The 15,386-nt window shown below is 34.6% G+C and overlaps 1 protein-coding gene across 2 annotated transcripts in view; it reads right to left on the bottom strand.

Moving 5' to 3' along the window:
• Positions 1–960: 960 nt before the first annotated feature.
• Positions 961–15,386, bottom strand: part of LOC134542450 (importin subunit beta-1) — a 40,083-nt gene continuing 25,657 nt past the window's right edge. Inside the window, exons 14-15 of one of the 2 annotated variants that reach the window (XM_063386714.1) lie at positions 12,364–12,531; positions 961–3,315 (exon numbers count right to left, since the gene is read on the bottom strand). In XM_063386714.1, coding sequence (XP_063242784.1) covers position 3,315; positions 12,364–12,531 — 169 coding nt within the window. In that variant the 3' untranslated portion in view covers positions 961–3,314. Of the gene's footprint in view, positions 3,316–5,616; positions 12,532–15,386 lie in introns of those variants that run through there. The other variant, XM_063386713.1, reaches the window with a different exon arrangement.

Below are 15,386 nucleotides of genomic sequence, written 5' to 3'. Positions count from 1 at the left end.
CATAGGTTAATTGTATTAGTTCCAGCAATAACAATTAAAGATAAAATTGCTCATTGGAATGGGGGAAGAAAAAAACTACCACAGAGTATAATGGCACTGGTATACAAAGTTACCTATGTACAGACATTTCAAATACTGAAATTAGGTAATAGGTGGTTTGTTTTCTTTTTCTATCCATTGTTTTCATTTCACAATGCACACCACACCTTGGTTAGTCAACTCCCTACTTTTTGAACCCAGCACATTCGGGACCACGGAAATGCCGGATTATCAAATTCCAGATTAGTTTAAACAGAAATACAGTCAAACCTCAATAATACAAACCTGAAGGGACTATAATTTTGTCACTTAGCAATAACAAGGTTTTTATTAACCAAACTATTACAATATTTTATCACAATTATTATATAATTTTTTAATAATATTCAAAAAATTTAAAAGCTGCATACCAAAATGCATCAAATATAAAACAAAGAAAAATTAATATACAGTACAATGGTATAAAAACTATTTGAAATAAGCTGCACTTATAGAAAGAAAAAATCAGATAAGCATCGGTTTCTTAAAAAAAATATCTGAAAGTAACGATAAACTCTGGGGGAACTAGGAAAAAATGCCGCCAGTGCAGTAATGAACTTTGTGAACAAAGTCAACAGCCGGAATACACATTTCACCTGAAAAAATGTGAACCTGCGCACCTCAACTGGAACCAAATTACAGTATATGCTGAGCCATTGAATACTGGATTTCATTGTGTGCTGTGCCATTGAATGCCTGATTGCAGTATGTGCTGAGCCACTGAATGCCTGAGTAATGACATTTCACTTTACATGGCAAGAAGTTAAAAAAATTTAGTATTTTCTAATGCAACTGCTTTTATGATCCTAGCACAAAGGTGTTTAGTGAATTACATCCTCCTTCACAGACAAGGATTCTAGAGAGGAGCTACAAATAAAAAGCTTTTTATTTAGGATAGGTTTTTATTTAATCCAAATACAGAAATATTACTGACTTATGATAAACTGTGCTGGCATGCAATTTACTGGGAAAAAAAGTCAGAAGAAACAGAGTATACACTAGCTGCAATACCTAGCACCAGCACTATATCTCGAAACATAACAAGATTCCTGCCGCATACATTCTTCAGTACTGAATATACTACTTACTCTTAGATTACACAATATAATTTTCTGTCAGTACCTCATTACACAATAGACAAGTATAATGATTATAATCAATATTTCCTTAACAGGCATTTGAACAAAGCAGAAGCAACAGGTAGGGATACAAGATAATTTCTTGTACAGGATACGGGTAATGATTGCTTGGAAAACTCGTCGCAGCACTATCGAGGACCGTATTCGACAGTGAGGAAAAAAGCTATGTTAATAGGATTTCCCATGGCACACAGTTACTCGCAACAACCGGATCCTCGCATCCAATATAAGATTAACAAGCACAAAAAATCAAAATGAAAATGTCAACACGCATGGGGCAGTCGCGCAATCGCCACCCCTCTACACTCACGCATGCGATGAATGTAAACTCTCACGCACACACAAACACGCATGATAATCACGCATTCACACAAATACATATGGCTCATTGATACAATGCAGTTTACGTACTTCCATGCCGTTGGAAGCGTTTATGGAACACACTTCGGCTGGCATGTGATTGGTTCACAGGCACACGAAGGGACGCAAAAATCACACATCAGTCGGAATTGGATGAGGCAGCCTTGTCGGACCACATCGACACTTTTTAACAATTTTCGACCAAAATATCTTAAAACCACAATAACAAAGTCAACAGAAAATAACCCCCCCCCCCCTCTTATCCTAATACCGTTATCAGCAGACATTAAGCACTCAAATGACAAAGAACATCTCAGGCACAGGCCAACATAATTTTAGAACCAAAAGCAGTCCGTCCAAAGCCACCTCATATCACAGTATTTGTTTATTTGGCTCAGGTCAGCAAGTTACCTTGGATTAGTAGCCCAACGAGGGGAACTCCCACCGGCCGACAACCATTTGAAGTGGCCGCAGCGAAAAGCTGGGAAATTAATGACAAAAAAATGACTCTATACAAATATATATATACGATTTCCTTAATACTAGATTGGAATACAGTGTATTCAGGACAAATATCACAAATTTCAAATAAAAATTTACTTGAAAATACTGCAAACATGGAATAGTTATCTTTTTTTCCTGTAATCCACTGTGATTTCTTACTTATGGCGTATAAAACAAATTTCAAAAGTGTGATAGTACAAAAATATTAAATCCATAGCAATAATAACATGTCATGTGACTTGGAATTTCTTCAGCCATAGGCCATAAGACACACCTATAGAAATAATGGCCAAGGCAGAACACTGACCTGTCACAACACAACTGCTTCACAAATCCTCACACAACGGACCAGCAGTTGTAAATTTACCACAGTGATTATTTTTATCTAAAGGCACTTCATTCATTGAAATTTCTTCAAAATAATTAACACACAAGATCGGCAACAGAGTGAAGTGCCTTTTTTTTTTTTTAGTACAGTACTGTCACAGTCACAAGTACACATTGACACGACACTTCATCTCTTGGTAACCAATTTGACAAGTTGAAAATATGTCCATCTTATCAAGTGGCATTTAGCAACCTACCTTTCTTTGCATAAAACACTTTTTCTTCAATTTTTGTCGAGAAGTTCACAGATTTGTAACTACTATATACTTTACAAATTTCCTGAGCAAGAATTAACACGTACGCCAAAAAATGTGCAGTTGAAAAAACAATGAAATTTAGCATTTCACGTAACCCGAAGCTCTCAACCAAACGTCTTTCAACAAATCCTTTTTTTTCTTTCTTAAGTGTTGAAATCGGAAAATTTTTATTTTCACCTCGAGTAAACCGTACACACGTATATTTTTTCTTCCACACATCTCTTTGTCGTTTGGCATCCGTTGTGTTTTGTTTTCAGTCCTAAGTCAACGCTCGCACACACGCTAACCACTTCAGATGCGTCCCTTCTCGCATAAACAAGCAGACACTCGTTCGTTCGCTCATACTATCTTGTGTTTGCTTCCAGTCACTGTGCACACTTGATATATTTGTTACAAATATGTTCACCAATGAATTTTTTTTTTATACTTGGAATCAATCGCTCCCTCTGTTGCACTGCCTCTTTCACTCTCCGGACGAACCTCAGAGTGGAGTGGGGATTTGCAGACAACCAAAAGTAGGAATAACAATATTGAGAAAGTGCCTTGCCAGCCAAACCTCTTCGCCCGGAATAACAGATAGAGAGATGGATCTGGAATGGGAACCAAAATGAATTTTAGAATTATGCATATTAAAGATATCAAAATACTAAAACATTTGGACTATTACTACAGTTATCTTAAAAACATTTCCAAAAACATGAACTAAGTATTCCTGCGTTTAAATTTTTTTTTACAATTTTTTTTAAACAAAAAATTCCCATACAATGTTACATAAATGCAGGGGTGTGCAACAAGTGGATTTTGGTGGTTGCATATTTTTTAAATTGAATAGTAAAATTTCTGAATAGAACATGAATAGTTTCAAAGTTGAATGTCATATTTTGCATTAGTGTATTACCATACACAATATATGTAGTAAATAAATTATATTTTAATGTTACAGATAAAGTTTCCAGGTAGCAAAGCTAAATTTATTTATAGAGGCACATTTGAAGTTCTTGACTTAATTTGAAAGAAACTATACACCATTATGTCCAACTGTTTTCATTAAGTATTGGTTTAAGATATTCTTGAATGCTAATAGAACTAATGTAGAACCTCATTTTTACCTAGCTAGGATTTATGAATTCCCATGATTAATGTATTTCCTAACTCGCACCATTATTTTCCTTACAGTATTATTGCATTACTTTCACTCTATTAAAATATGTTTTAAAGCAATGTAACATATTGCTGTAAAAATGGAGTCTTCACGCATCTCCTCCGGCAATGCTAGTTTTACATTACAAATTTTTTAGAATGGCAGTTGGCAGCACTGAATTTCCAAACATTGCAAAAAAATATTTTGTAACTTTTCCTATTCGTAAATGTAAACAATCGTTTTCAAAGTAGTAGTGTTAATTTATAGAATTGTTTCCAATACAAATCTGAAATTAATTAAATGTTAACACAATTATAGACAAGTTCCAATAAAGAATTATGTAAGAAAATCTCACCATAAAAAGTAGACATTTGAGATGCTTCAATGTGCACATCTCTTACCCAAGAAACAGAAAATTTCAAGTTAAATTTTTAAAAAATGTGAAGAACTGCAAGATTGGATGAATTTATTTTTATCACCATGTGAGATAATTCTAAATAATATATAAGAATGTAAGCATTACTGATATTTTATTTAGTGTGGTATATATTTTCTTATTTTCATTATACCTTTTTTTGATAAGGTTTCCTGATTTTGTGCATATTTTTGTCCTGGTCCCTTGAAATATGTAAAAACAAGATTCTACTATATAACAATTACCTAAACAAAATGATAATATTTAAAAGTAAAGGCAAACAAATTATTTGCCTCAGTTTGTTTTGCTATCAAGTTATACTTCACTGCAAACGCAGTCGTAGCAAAATTGTGTTTGGTTAAACTTTATGTGAATTATCAATTGAAACCAATAAAAAAAAGAAGTAACCTTGCATATGATTTAAAATAAGCTACCCTCTTTTATAGCATAATCGTCGTACCTATATTTTAGGCCGTCAAAGTTGGGATAAAAAACTTCTCGCTTAAACGTCAAATGATGTTTTTGGTCCCGGTACAGTCAAAACTCTATCCATTGTTTTTCAGGGGACCAACAAAAAAATTCAGTAGATGCGGACATTCAATAGATGTGGACTTCACTCTTAGATATTGAAAAAAATATTTTAACCTCAAAATTAGTGTCAGAAATATATCAGTTACTTGTCAAAGTTTAATCAGTTGAAAAAAAATAAAAATGGAAGCATTTTACTTAATTCAATTTAAACTCGCAAAAAAATAAAAAAAATAAAAAAATAAACACACAATAAACCTACATGGAAATTATAGTCTTTTTCAATATCCTGAAGTCTGAAATATGTTTACTCATGTCATCAAATGTAGAGCTGTACTAAAGAAGCCGATTTTGCCAATTTTTAGTTGAATCGGCAGTTCTGCCGACTTCCGATACGCTTGTTAATTTTAGGCCGATATTACTGAAAAAACGAGAGACGGCCATAACCTAAAAATCCACGAGTACCCTTTTCACTTTTCGTAGTAGTACTGCATTCTTTCAGATCGCATTATTTCTTCGCAACACGTGCCAACCGTACATATATAAATTTAACATGTCTTTTTTTCAATAATGTTCTTTAATTTCAACATGTCATAAATAAATACATTACCATCGCGGTAAATATACATCTCGGTTGATACGGTAACTATAGTGCAAATGTGGTAGCTATCGTGCTTCTGTAGTATTATGGTATCTACAAAGAATCTTTAATTCTTTTTATGGTAATTATCGTAAGATAACAATTGGGTTTGTACTGTAGTTATGGTACATCATCCATATTTCTTCGGAAGTTGTTGTTCATTTGTCTTTTCTTCATGTTTACACGCTCCATTACTTGGCTGCAGATTTAAGGTGATTTTTACTACTTCTGTATACAATCGTTACTTTTTTATGACGGTTTCTGTCTAAGAAATGGTTATTTCTGCAAAATCTTTATGGTTAAACGATCATCTATTATAATTTATAGTGACTGGACCACATATTTTGTACGATCAATGCGGACAAAACGATAATCCGAACATCGGTACAAGCGGACTTTTTTAACCTTAGTTGTATGGAAATTTTGCCGGGACCGTAGAAAGTATACGATAAACACGGACAATCGATACATGCGAGTTCGATAGATAGAGGTTTGACTGTATTAGATGCCGAGCGCTTAGTGTAGGTATCTTTCCCGTATAAAACGATGTATTTTAAATAGTGATGGGTCAAGTCACCCTATTTCAGCATCGAGTCGAGTTCGAGTTAAACAAAGAAATTTATCTTCGAGTCGAGCTTGAGTCGAACTCATAGAAATTTGTCTTCGAGTTGAACTCGAGCCAAACTCATGGAAATTTGTCGAGGTTCAAGTGGCAGAATGATGAGCGAAATAAATATAAGTTAAATATTTCTCAATATAATATAATTATTAAAGGTTGCACTACACATTTTGATTTTTTGTCTTTTTTATATCTTCATACTGACACTTAAGTAAAAATGCACATCCAAGTCACGAATCAGACTTGAAGTTGTTGATGACGGAGTGTTGTAAATTTTTTTGCAGCACTTGAGTCTAGCTATCTGATGATCAATTTTTTCAAAAAATTCCCAAATCTCTGCTCTTGATTTCTGTTCGTCACTTTGTGACGTCCCAAGCCGTACAAACATATCCATTCCACTAATACTAAACTGTTTATGATTAGTACGACGCCGGCGACGCAAACATTACTTTCAAGTTTAAACATAAACATCAACAGCCTCAATTTTCCGTTCGGCCATGGAAAACTGGTTGGAGATTTCAATTATTGTTGATATTGATTTGTCAAAGTGGCAACATTCCCTGGCTGTAAGATGACTTACGTAGGCCATTGGCCCAGAGTTAAAATGGCGGCTATCTAGTGTTTAGTAGTAAATATTATTTACTTCCAAAGCTGCCCAAATATTAACGATGTTCGCGGTCTTGTTCATGACTGAATCTAGAGAACATTTTTTAATTCCGTTATAGTTAAATAAAGGTATTTTGTTGGAATTAGAAGTATTAAGTGCATATTGAATGATGGGATGCACTGTTTGCGGTTATACACGATCGAAAATAAATAATATTCCGACCTTATTTTCAAGGTTTTCAGTGTTGGATCAGAGGTTTTCCACTAGGTAGGCCTAAATAATACATTTTATTTTATTTTAAAGTCCATGGTTTCAAATAAGTACCTTCACGATTGGAAAATGTGGAAAATTATGGTCGAGCCAAAAACTAAACTTTGACGAGACTCGAGGACACGATCTTAATCAACTCGGTTTTCGAGTCGAGTTTAGTTTCGCCGGCTCGACTCGACTCGCTCGATTTTTCGAGTCTCGACCCATCACTAATTTTAAACTAGGAATATTTATTCGGAAATTACCACTTATTTATTTCATTAACGGAAATACGAAGTTGCCTGACGTGTAAATTTTCTTTTAAAGATGTTTTTAAACGTTATTATCTTCATCTGATCATCTGCTTTGCCACGGCGTACCGGTGTAGATATCTTTTCCGTATCAAACAATGTATTTTAAAGTAGAAATCTAACATTTATTCAGACATTAGCACTTAATTATTTAATTAACGGAAATACAAAGTTGTCTGACGTGTAAATTTTCTTTTAAAGACATTTTGAAATGTTATTTCCCTTATCTGATCGTCTGCATCGCCGCGGTGTACCGCTCGTGAGCATGTAGCCAGCGCTAGTTGTCATCATTCATGTTTGGTTATGTTGCTTCCCGTACAGAGCGCGCGCACGTAGTCGAATATCGATGTCTCGCAGATTGCATGCAGCGCGCGCTCTCTGTCGAGTGCCAAGTTAACTACATTTGATGGCCCGCATTCTTTCGTGGTAAATGTGTACTACGACAATAGTTACGCTTTAGTTCACGTCGCAGATTCAAGTGGCCTGCGTTCGCGTTACAGTTTGGGTTTCCTATTAAAAGTTAAAGAAAGGTATTTGTTTAATGAATTATTAATATAAATTGTTTGGTGTGCCCTTGTATACTCCACCTTTTTTTAATTTATTATAAATAAATGTACTTTCTATGAACGGTTTTTTTTAATGAATAATTTACCTAACAAAATTTTTTTTCCCCGCATAATCGTCGCACCCATACTTTTCAAACTTGATTTTAGAATAAAATGTGCGCCGATTATGCGAGAAAACACAGTACCTTTTCGAGAATTCAGAACACACATGATAAATTTTTCATTCTGCAGTTTACTTGTTGCTGGTAAAGAAGTAAAAGTTTACACTAATATTTTTTAAGCCTTTGGTTCGTTACGTTGCAAACTCATGAGAACTCTACTCTCCACCACATTGCCCGGTATCCATACACGGTTATCAACTTTGATTAACTTAAAATTAAAAACTATAATTCCTTATTTTAAATTTTTAAGGAACACAACATAGATTAGGCCTAACCAGCACCCAAGGACAATGGCTGACTACATGCATAAAGATTAAGTCCAAATCAATATGCATTGGGGGTAATCATAGATTTTTGTCTGTAAATAATGAATACTAAAAAAACTGGTTCAGTTAGCCTTTTTTACGTGGTAGCAAAACTGTGTACAAATTTTCATCATAAAGACAACATGAAAGATTTTGAAAACTTTTATCATAATTTGGTTACCAATATACCACATGGTTACACAAAAAAGTGAGAAAACAGGAAAGTAATTTAATTTTAATCTCAAACAGCGGTGATGGGCAAAGCTCAGTGATTAACTGTGATGATAAAAAATTCAGAAAAGATTATAATTGAATTAAATTTAAAATGTTTGGGATATTAAGTTTTACAAATGATAGCAAAACGTTTCTAAAAAATACGGTAGGTTTTGGCATTCCTGCTATGTTGTTTCATTTGGAAATAGCATTGTTTATTTTCTACCATCAAGCTACCAGGAAATGTTGATTTAATTGGATGGTTCATTTAATTTCTTGGAATAAACCCTTTGAACATGCAGTGTGGTATGCATAGATGTGAACATAATTGATAAATTATATAAGACAATAATAAAAGTTGGTGAAAAATGGATTACTCAAAACAACATTTTTTTATGATCAAATTCTAATAGTTAATTAACTGAAATTTGGAACTTTTTTTTTTTACAATTATCGCACACCCCTACAAATATGGCAAATTTCTTTAAACAAAATTAAATACATTTATCAACTGTATAGCAACAGTATATATTTGCTGAAGCTTCAGTATTAAGGTTGAAGATGACCACACCTCTGTATCTGTGAAAATTTTCAAGATTTCAGCACACCAGCAGTGAAACTGCTCCAATCGTAACCTCTCAACTCCTGGGCAGGAAAAATGGTTACGTACAAACCCACAATAATATTTACAAACATATGGAAGCAGCGGCTTTCTATATATTTTCATTTTAAGGAGTTGGAGTTACATTCTATGAAATTATAATTTTTGAATGAATTATATTCTATATTATATACAAAACCATTTTTCATTCCAGGTCTGTTTTATTTTAGTTAGCTTTCATTCCAGGTCTGTTTTTTTTAGTAAGTTTAAATAGATAAGGGAATATGTTTAACATTTGAGCTCAGGAATTAGTATAGAGGTTTAATTTCTTAGTTAAAATTTTTATCAAAAGAATATGTTACCACGATAAATGCTGTTATGTAGTTATTAATAGTAAAATTTTTCGAAAAAAGACAAAACCATTTGAACCTAAACATCAGGAACACTTGTCAAAACCAAGCTTAAGTAATGCTTTCTTTACAAGTAGGAAAAACAAAACAATGCTTGATACTGATTGGTATTAACCATAACTACTAAGTGCCTAAGAAAACAGAATCTCCAATATTGTGTGTAGTGGGTTACAAAATACTTCAGTACAAACTACGTGACCATAAATAACAGTCATTGTGGGGGTTGGAACCTCTTGGCAACGATGTGCCGTAAAAGAGGACTTGATTACAGATTATCTTTAGACAAACTGAATTTTGTATTTATCATTATATATTTATCATGGCCAGTCAACTTAACATGACAGTTGAAGCAGTTTCAATGACAAGTGGTGTCTATGCCTAAGTTCACTAAGCTCACTTGTTTAAATTCACAAGCAGTTCCCCCCTCCTAAAAATTTACGCCACACACCACTTTCAGCACCTTTTACAAGATCCACTCTTATGCATTCATGCTCAGATGCCATTTTTGCACATGAAAACCAATCATCAAATCAACTCTGTACATTATTCCAAAGGCTCAGGAATTGCCATAAAAAAAAAATTGAACAAAAGATATATCAACTGAGGTTGGTATCAATTTGACTTCAAGTTTGGGTAAGGAAATATGTAGTACGTATAAATTATTCTACTTCTAATATTTCTTTTTAATATGATTTCAAAAAAAATTCATAACATATCCATGTTTGTTTATAGTAGGTTATTTTTCTACTAAATAAGTCCTTACTTAATGGTTTTTATGAACAGAAAGGCAAATTTTAATGTCAGTCACGAAAGACATCCAATGCCACGGAACTATTATTAAGAGTATCAACAAGGGGTAGGGGGTGTCTACTGTGCCACGTGCAGCACATCACTTGGTAAAAGAAACGTAGAACATCACACTTTAAAATTTTTTTCAGAAAATTTCTTCAAAAATTTGAATTTTTAACAAAACGTTTCATAATTCCTGATAAAGGAGTCATAATTAGGGCCTGGAAAATTTCGGTGTTTTCAATATGCAAAAAGCGGTACTTTCAAATTAGAAAAGCGGTGGTTTAAAGTCGGTATTTTCGTTATGCAATGGAAATTTTACTGGTATTTTAAATGTTGACTAAATTGTGCAGTTATTGAATATAATAGCTTACATATTTAATAAACAATCCATGTATACTAGGAATAGGCTAATATGCATAATAACAGCCAATTAAATCCAAAACAGTTACACAAAACAGACACGTTGCTATAGATGTTTGCAACTACATTTTTTTTTTTTTTTTTGCTGCCAATGCCACATGCTTAGCCGACTTTAGGTGTTTGTCAATGAAATCTTTTCTATCCCATGAAACTTTACAGTTGCAAAATTTGCACATCACTGTGCTATTGTCAGTACAATAAAACCCATGTTTCTGATACTGATATGCTTGTATTTAATGGAGTGGAGGAACACGGGGTTGCCACTTAAACAAACCCCAGCGCACAAATGAGAAGAAACTTAGTGTGAACTATACCCCAGATCAATTTTGAGCATCAAAACCATACACGAACACGGCTTATGTAAAAATAAGGTAATTATGCTGAAACACAAGACTTGGGTTAAAGGATACTTTAACCTTGTGTGGATCAAGTAGAAAACATTCGGCTATAAACGAAATAAACAAGAACAATGCTATCCTGAAATGCTGTGACATGTTTTTGGAGAAGATAATCACAGCGACAGACCGACAGGATGCGCTCCCGCCCTTGCCGTCAGCGATGTTTATTTTGACAGCTCAAGCAATTATCTTTTCCACGTCCCTTCGCAGCGTAAAAAAAAAGAGAAAAAAAAAAAAAAACACGCTGACAGTTTCTCACGCAGAAGGTTGAAATAAGGGAGGGAATGTGTTGAAATGTAAGCTGTTAAAAAGGGGGGGGGGGGGGGGGGTGGTGGTGTTGTTTTTACATGGTTTGTGGCTCTGGGAGGGATGAGCCTTGAAGAATTAGCAGGGGATGGGAGAGGTAAGCGTCGCGTCACGTCACGTATGACATCAAGCCGCCGGGCGGGTAAGATAACATGACAGCTGAGATGGCTTTTCATGTGATAGTGGAGGCGCCCAGCTCGTGTAGACACTGCCGCGTGGCCAGTCTAGAGGGGTGGTATCTATTTTTAGACGTCTTTTGTATGCCTGGCTGCTTACAGTACAGCTCTCGCCAAGATAAACGTGAACGCATAGAGCCCAACAAAGAGTAACAGACTTGTTTTTCAGCCGATTTTACTCAAATTTTCGACTTTCTCTGCTCAAATTTTTCATGTTTTCTCAAAAAACGTTCATATAAACGGAATGGACGCATCAGAGGGGGCTCGCATCGGCGGGATTCTATTGTAATGGTACTTTTCGGGGATATATTCGCAGTGTAATATAGAAATGTTGTGGTTTTCGCGAATGTACTTACTTTTCGCGTTTTCATGCGAAATTCGCAAAATTCGCGATCGCGAAAAATTCCAGGCCCTAGTCATAATAGAGAAATGGTTGTGATAAACGAGGTCGTAACAACAGGGTTTTACCGTACTCATCTTTAAATTTAAGTACTACAAAGCTAAGTGCGTGCAAACATACGTAAAATTAGAGTTGAAATTTGATTTCAAACCAATTTAGGATAATGCCATTTTACATTTCCACGGTAATGGACCACTATGATGATAAATGAATAAGAGAGAATGAGAAAGGCACCTTACATATTTAATCTGCATGTGTATGATGTACAATATCAGAAGCGTGTAGATCGTAAGCATGGATTTAATTCAAAATTGGTTTGAATGCAAACCAACTTAACTTTCCCACGAGAGCGAAAAGGAGAGAGAAAGAGAGCTACTCACCAGCTAGAAGTGACGGCGTTCTTGAGCTTACGGATCTCCTTTGTCGCCCACGTGGCTAGCGTCTTGGTCTTGTTGACGCGTGATCGCCGCCCCTGGGTCAGCAGGTCTGTGATTGGCTCCACGTCCAGAAGTGGGAGGATCTTCACGCCAAACGCTGCACACAGATCACTGCAGGAAAAAAAAAAAATACAAACTGTAAAACACTATCTTCAATGACATGTGCAAACTGAGCAGCAATATACATGGGTAACAATTAACTGTTTACATGTTTATAAAACAATTCCAAGCGTGGGTCACTTGTACAACGGTACAGGTTGCAATGTGCAAATTTGATATGTTCAGTTAAATAAGCCCTTCAATTAGGGGCTTTTAACAATTGTATGCAAATTAAGTGTGTGTTAAAATTTTTAATACATTAATTCATGATTTTGTGCAGGCTAACAACTGACATTGAGCAAACAAAAAAACAAAAAAAAAAAAAAAAAAACCTTATTACATACTTGCAAATCACCATTCATATCCATAGCCCTTCAAAATTCTTTAAATAAGTGAGTTTATATGGTATATTTTTTTGGGTTTTTCTTCTGCCAAATCCAAATCCCTCAAAAGCTGAGGTTCAAGAAGTTAAAAGAACAGTCAAAAGTGACCTAAGAGACGCAGTGCATGTCACTAAGTTGTTCCATCGCTGCTGGGAGTTGGAGAGGCTAAGTGACAGTTTACTAGCTATCAGCAGCTCTGTTGATTCACGTTCTTTGAGCGAAAAGATATAAATTTGCGATTATAATGTGATCCCTTCTCAATTCCAGCAATTCTGGCCAAATTCAATTCCTTATTTTCAAGTGGATACTGTGTTCAAATTCCCTCAGTTAGTTTAGTTGAAACAGGCAGAGGTTTCCCCACCAAAGAATCCACAAGACATTATGTCTGCTTAGAATCACACATTAAACATGCATACAAGTTTGACAGAGGAAATAACTAAGAAATAAAAAAAAAGAAATTCCAACCCTTACCATCTCCATAGATGATCTTGATATGAATAACTATTATTTTTGAAGTTATACTTTTTAAGTGCATTATGAAAAAATGATAATTGAATTTTTACAATGTGCACACCATGCAATGAAATTTTCAGATTAAAAAAAAAGCTATATTCAAATAATTATATGTGGTTATAGGTAAATCATATACTTTATACAGATATTGACTACTGGTTCATATAATTACAAAACATTTATGTATTGTGAATAAAAGTAATAGAAATTGTGTTTATAAACATATTCAAGTGCATATAGGTGAGGTTATGTTCCTGTATGTATAATTTATTTGCATTATAATTTATGTATATTTATCTAATAAAAAATTAAAATTTACCTGTATTATCTTACTAGATTAAGTAACTAAATTTTTATCTATATGTTTATATTAATATTGAATGTTGTTAAATTTATACTTTACCAACTGTATTCATAATATCACTCATCTTTTTATTATTTGATTTCTACTAATAATTTGGACACAGGATTGAAGTTAGCTTTTTATCACGCCAAGTACGTATACACTAGAGTCCCGTTATAGCGAGGTGTCACGGTTCCGGGTTTGATCCTCGCTATAACTGAATTGGACAGATTTTGGCCCCCAAAAAATAAAAATAAACCGAAAATAGCATAAAAATTGTGTTTGAACTTGTATAATTGGAAAATAACGGGTTTTATTAACGAAACCTTAATTTCTATGAGCAGATATGTGAATTCTCTTTAAAACTAGGGGTGAGCCGATGCCGATTGCCAATTATTAAGATCGGGCGATTTTGGTCATTTTGGTCATTTGCATGATCGGCTTCATGCATGCCGATCCTTTTTGCCGATTACCGCTTTCTGAAGACAAAAAAATCTCTACGTAATACAAAACTGCCGACATATTTTTTGCTTCAGAACTGTTGCTTGACGTTTTAAAGTAACACTTACGTTACTTACGTGTTTTAATCTTTTCTGCAGAAAAAAAAATTAAGTAAAGTTATTCTTAAAAAATAAACATTCATGAAAAGTACGTTTGTTAAAAAATAGTAAACAAAAGCACACCAAATCGTTTAATAAGTCATGCATAGGGGCCTGTTCTTTTCGCGATCGCGATTAAACGACGATAAACGCGAAATCGCCATAACACAGCGTTTTTACACGAAATTTAGTATTAAAACGCAAAATCGCTGTGTTTTTAAGCGAAATTTAAAAACTGGGTAAAATACTGTCTCGTCACTGATAAACAAACACCGCAACATGGCCGCCACTGAACATTAGTCATAAATGCACTAAAGCAAACAAAAGCTTACACACGCTCACGTTATAATGTTACTCAAAAATATACTGTAAAAATACGTTAAACTACGGCGTTTATTTTCCTTTACGGCATAATGTTTGGATAGATAAGACAAACAGGCGAAGTTTTAAGGCCTACGTACACCGCTCGGGGCACTGACGTCACCTTGGAACAGCGACACCCGATAAATACAAAAGCACGCAGATGATTGGGCGAACGGTGGCGGTGTTTGGAACAGCCTTACGTGAGTGGCCATACCACGTCAGCCGGGGGCGCCGGCATATAGTTGGAACAGCGTCTTAATATCAAGCAGAAAGCATTCTAAATCGCGCCAAAAAGCGGAAAAATGTAAACAAACATTCATTTTCGAATGGTGTGACGATGATTAGTTGGTTAACAGTGTGTTATGGATTTTGTTAAAGGGATTAATAGATTTCCAGATTAGTTTATGGGAACAACTAATAATCAGTGTCTAAATCAAAAGTTTGTCATATAAATATATGTAACCTATTTGTTTAGGGTATTCAGTAATGAGTAGTTTCAAGTAAAATTATTTAACTTAAGTAATTCGGAGCATATTTTACAACCAACTTAAAAAAGCACTAATCGGTCAAAAAAATCGGCATGATCGGTACCACATTTCTGGCATCGGCATGATCGGCAAATGTGGTGATCGGCTCACCCCTATTTAAAACGATACCCCACAAGTA

The sequence above is a fragment of the Bacillus rossius genome (genome assembly GCF_032445375.1).
Source record: "Bacillus rossius redtenbacheri isolate Brsri chromosome 4 unlocalized genomic scaffold, Brsri_v3 Brsri_v3_scf4_2, whole genome shotgun sequence".
Classification (NCBI taxonomy): domain Eukaryota; kingdom Metazoa; phylum Arthropoda; class Insecta; order Phasmatodea; family Bacillidae; genus Bacillus; species Bacillus rossius.
The sequence above is the reverse complement of the archived record's forward strand: the minus strand, read 5'-3'. Positions and strand labels throughout refer to the sequence as shown.